The sequence below is a fragment of the Anarrhichthys ocellatus genome, unplaced genomic scaffold (genome assembly GCF_004355925.1).
Source record: "Anarrhichthys ocellatus isolate YVR2014 unplaced genomic scaffold, GSC_Weel_1.0 scaffold139, whole genome shotgun sequence".
Classification (NCBI taxonomy): domain Eukaryota; kingdom Metazoa; phylum Chordata; class Actinopteri; order Perciformes; family Anarhichadidae; genus Anarrhichthys; species Anarrhichthys ocellatus.
Window position 1 is genome coordinate 257302 of NW_022280169.1, and position 5447 is coordinate 262748.

Here is a 5447-nt window from a genome sequence, read left to right on the forward strand (position 1 = left end):
TCACTGCTATGCTGATAAATAGTGAATGGACTGTACTTATAAACGCTTTAGTATTCCGATCACTTAAAGCGCTTTAACACTACATGTCATCATTCACCCATTCATACACTGATGGCTATCAGCCCATTCATACAACATTCACACACAGCTATGGGAACAATTTGTGTCTCGCATGGATGCTGTGATTGAAGGACGGCCCTGCTCTACCACTGAGTCACCCCTGGTCCTCAGATACTGCCTCTAAATTCCCAAAGTCAGGCCTATTTAACGACAACGTACAACTGTCTCCAAGACTTTAAAGACGTTAGTTAGCTCAGAATTTCTTTTAGTTTAAGCTTGGGTTGGTAATCTTTAAAACATTTTCAAAAATATTTTTGTTGAAACTCTTTTTACATCCTGACAGCAATCCATAAATCAAATACTCTGGTATGTTGCAGGACTGTAATAAGCCCGTCCAGTCGTTTCATTCTGCCCGGATGTGATGGTTCCTTTGGACTGGAGCGGCCTGCCGCAGGCTTGTTAGACAGGCCGATCTGTTGATGCACCTTAACACCCACTTCTATTGAACCCGTTCTATTCTATCCTCTGGGTTAATGTGTTGAAACTTTTATTCATTTCCATGGACATATCTCAATGCTTGTAATTGTAGGCTTATGTATATGTATTTTTGAAGCACCCAATATAAATATATATTTAATAAACACACTTACACACCTGGACACACACACACACACACACAGCGCCATCAACAGACGGAGAAGGGCAAAAACTCATCCGCTCCATAGTTTTGAAGCATTGCATTAAAAAAGCTACGGAAACTTCAAAATAAAAAATAAAACTTCCTGAATTGCACAAAAAGCAATAAATGGATTATAAAAACACTTTAGATGAATAATTTAACCAGTATATTCTTACTACACATCAAAATATGGGCTATAGAGGAAAACTGTGTTTTTATGTAGTTACAGTTTTAACGCAAAGATCAAAATGAAGGATTTCCTCCCTCAAAACCCAGAAATGAAGGCGAAGCATTTCTGAAAAATGGAAACTAAAACTTTGAATGGAAGCCACGTAACCAATAAGAATTTATTGACACAAGCACAATTTGTTACACAAAAATAATGGGTCACATTTACACAATTTATACAGGTCTAGAACTCAATGTACAATTAACAGACTAACTAAATACCAATAGTTAAATATGTACTCACATTGCACACAATATCATTAAAACCTACACAAAAAACATGTACTGTGTGAAAGTAACACGAGTCGACATAAAAATCGCATTATTTACAAAAAACGTGGATTTGAGATCTTTAGCAAAAGGACTCTGATGTCTGTTGGAGGTTCTCATATCCGTCTGTCAGAGAGATTATACAATCTATCATGTAAAAGCTCCCCGCTAGAAAGTATTATTCAGTCTCTTAATAGTTGAAAAGATTATAAAGTAATAAAGTCAAGTAGCCAGAGCTGAAGAACACCAAATACACTAAATACTGCGCTTTGCTTGGACGGTATGGCGGTTTTTCCCTTTTAAAGCAGGCTGGTGAGATTAGCAGTTAGCTTCATGAAGTGCACTTTAAGCCTTAGTTTAGCAACTGTCTGCAATGAGTGTTTTTATTTAAATTTAAATTTATACATAGAATCCTTCAATACTCGCATCAGGTTGTGGACATCACTACACACAGTTCACACAGTAAGGTTGATGTGGAGAGGGAGGACAGCAGCAGCTGCTCCTCTCCGGCAGCGATGGTGTGCAAGAGGCTGCACCCGGCAGATGGAGGTGGACATCTACAACACTCACAGGAATCTCACTGAGTGGGAACATCGATACGGAGTTATGCTGACTCGACTGCTGCTCTCCACAGTCACTGCAGGTGTTACCAGAGGAGGCGGTCGGTCCACTGCTGCTTTATTGGTCCTATTGTGATATTCTGTACATATGCTCACGCATGAAGCATGCCGATACAATTATTCATGAATGGATGTCAACATGACTGTGTTGTACGTTGGCTGAACATAAACCAGACTTGCTCTGATAATAATATCTGCAGCAGCTTCTGTGTCACATTACGATACATGTGGCTGCTCAAATGTACGACTTAGTGCATGTTATTGTTATAGTTATATGAACTGGCTGAGCGCATATTAACCTGTGGTGAACACTAGAATATAAGTGCTGCTGTATGGGAGTGTTGAGACTGTGATGGATGATGTGCTGCTCACTCTCAGCCCTATAGGCATGGTGCACAATGATGAGGGACACTACCTATTATCTCTACGTCTTCTTTTGAAAATGGATCATTCAATGTGCACAGAGTAGTTATGGAAGCCCTGAGAGGCAAGTGTGAAAAATGATATTGTGGTGATGCATTTTCTAAATTTGATCTGAATAGTCTTCTCCCTTGTTACAAATTACAACTCAAAGAAAATTCTCATGCCAACAGCTTTTGTTTCTACTGTTCTTGAGTCATAAACACAGAAAAGAAAACTCTTTAGATCAGACTTGGATCACCAGAATGTCTCGCTTGCCTCTCTGGGCTTCCGTAGTAAGTTCATGTTTTGCAGTCATTTTGAAAACCCAATCACAGTTGAGCAAGTACTCTGAAAACTTTGGGCAACTGTTGTGGCATTGTACAGATAAGTAATGATAAATGTAATGAAATGTGAAGACACTGTACTGTGGAACTCTGTGTCAGCTCTACATCAACACCACCACTAAGCCCAAAATGATACATTATCTGATCAAATCTTTCTTGTTAAGTCAATAAAGTAATATTTAGGTCAAATTTTCAGTTGTACAACAGGAGCTAAAATGAGCACATTAAAAGCAACTTGAAAAGAATAAAATCTTGGCTCGAACCTTCAGACGGTGCTTTGTGTCAACCCTGTTGAGGTACTACTTCTAGTGACATGGACTGACTCACGGTGTAGATGCTGTGCAGCCGATGAGGAGCATGGAACAGCTTGTCCCTTTGTTGTTGAGAGCAGAATGATTTATGTTGTAATTCCATCCTGATAAAAGACCTGACATACTCCAAACCAGATGTGGATGCTGGCATCAGGCAGCTCTGCCCATCACTGGGTGCAGCGTATGTGTAATTGGCACAGGCATACATTTTGGTCATCTGCATGGACTGCTGACAAAAAATGACTTTGTCAAATGTGAAAGACAGGAAGAGTAAAATCTGTGCTAATCACAGTGCTAGTCTGTGACAGATAACGCTGACTGGCCTCCTCTGGTCATGCTGATGCTGCCTGCAGGGAGCCGCACAGACGGCGCCATTGGTTCTGAGAGCTGGAGACGATGTCTCTCAGTGTGAAGACAGAGAGCTGAGACCGGTTGACTGATGAGCCCTCCATCTGTCAGCAGGGATCCTCTTTGCACAGATGAGGTATGTGTATGCTCACAGGTACATACTGCAGGCCTGTGTGTGTGTATGTGCACCCAGACATTCACCGTGCTGCACATCAGCTGCGTGTTGGTGATCCAGCAATATAGAAAAATGAGACAACATGACAGATGAACACAAACTTCAGTCCAGTTCTGAGAGGGAGAGAGGAGGAGAGGGGGGGGCGGTGTGTATTACTCAGAGAAGGGAGGGAACATGCCGAGGTCAGCGAAGTCCTCTATGTTGTAGTTGGCTGTTCCCTGGGTGGGATCTCCGGCCATGGGCAACATGTCCTGCAGAGACACGGATACATATCACATATCTGTGTACGATGGTCAGCAGCCAGCAGCTGGAAGACTCTGTGTGTCAGAGTGTGTGTGTGTTACCTGGAAGACTTCTGTCTGGCTGGGGTTGGGGTGTGTGTGCTGTTCCCCGGCCTGCTGGGAGTGATGCTGGTTCTGCCACTGGGACCAGACCTCACTGGGCCGACCCTGGAACTGGGCTCCACTCTGACTGCTCTCCCCCGACACATCTGGAAACACACAGAGGGAGTCACTCAGACATGAGTTTCACTGATTGCATATTTAAAGTAGAGTGAAACCCACGGTACGTTGTGGTTAAATGGCGCGTTCAGAACATTAGTATTATTACTATGTGAGGAGATAGTGCAGGAATGTCTACCTGAGCACAGAATGGAGAACATACAACCCATACAGTCTGTGGTGTGGTGTATTTGAGTAATTGAGATGCCTCCAATCTGCTGTACTACACGGCTATGCATAATGCAGCATTGGGGGCATTTTACACAACTGAATGCTTATCGATCGAATGATGTACTCTTTTGGTTTCGGTATCACTTTAAGGGTACTTAGATCGTCATTTTCTAAACAATACCCAGCCCTACTAAAATAGGATCAATATTCTCATAAACACTGGAGAAATGGGAGGTCTGATATAAGTCTTTGTCACATAAAGGCCTGCTTCTCTGCGCTGTTACTAGTATTTTAAAATGTCATACACAAACTAATTAATTGCCTGACTGACAATTCTGAGCTGCAGCTAAAATCTCCAACACGAGATATGAATGTACACACACACACACACACACACACACACACACACACACTCTCGGCGAGGCTGTTTTGAGAGTTTACCGAGTACATCAAAGCAAAGCAGAATGATAAGCTGTCGGCCTCCCCAGCAGAGGCACATTCTTACTGTTTCACAATAAAGAACTAAAGGCTGATATTTTCTCTGGCCAGATAAGAGCAAGAGGCTGAGTCGCTGATGGAGAGAGGAAAGAGAGCACATGTAAAAAATACAGATGGAACAGTAATTACCCAAACACAGAGGAGGCTGCTCTTGTAAACATGAAGTGGAAAGCATACAAGATAAGGAAAAAGCAGAGCTTCTCACTCGTGAATACTAATGAACACATGCAACAACAGAGCAAATGAATGGCACTGGCTGTTACTGACTTCTTCATCCTTCAAATGGGCTGACAGCAAAGAGAGAGAGAGAGAGAGAGAGAGAGAGAGAGAGAGAGAGAGAGAGAGAGAGAGGATAGACAGATGACGACGGACGATGGATGGATGGAAAGTAAAAATCCAAGTCACAAAACGATCCTGAGGAAATAAAGGATACATAAAGGAGGTGGCAGAAAGACAGATCATGCATTTGGCTAATGTGTGTGTCCATTAAAAGGCTATCAAGGAGCCGTTACAGGCTGGACATGCTCAGTTCTACAGCCATGTAGGATTGAGCAGCTGGCTGATGAGCCATCACTCACTGCACACACGGAAACCTTCAAAATCCTGTTTCTGCTGTTACCCCATTTAAAGCCAGGCAAGCAGTGTGGCTCCAGGTGATGAGATGAGGTCAGTCCACCCCTGTGATTCAGAGTGAATCTATTTTAATTATGGATTATTTAATTAAAAGATTATTTCTTGATCTACAACCGTGAAAAATGCTGCTCCCAGAGCCCTGGTTGTGGCTCTCGTGGTGTCTATCTGACTCTCGTGGTGTCTATCTGACTCTCGTGGTGTCTATCTG

At 42.6% G+C, this 5447-nt stretch overlaps 1 protein-coding gene across 1 annotated transcript in view; it reads right to left on the bottom strand.

The window, feature by feature from the left end:
• Positions 1-1061: 1061 nt before the first annotated feature.
• arnt2 (aryl-hydrocarbon receptor nuclear translocator 2) overlaps positions 1062-5447 on the bottom strand; it is a 51603-nt gene continuing 47217 nt past the window's right edge. The window contains 2 exon segments of the mRNA XM_031877536.1: positions 1062-3688; positions 3782-3927. Of these exon segments, the coding sequence (XP_031733396.1) occupies positions 3590-3688; positions 3782-3927 (245 nt within the window). The 3' untranslated portion in view covers positions 1062-3589.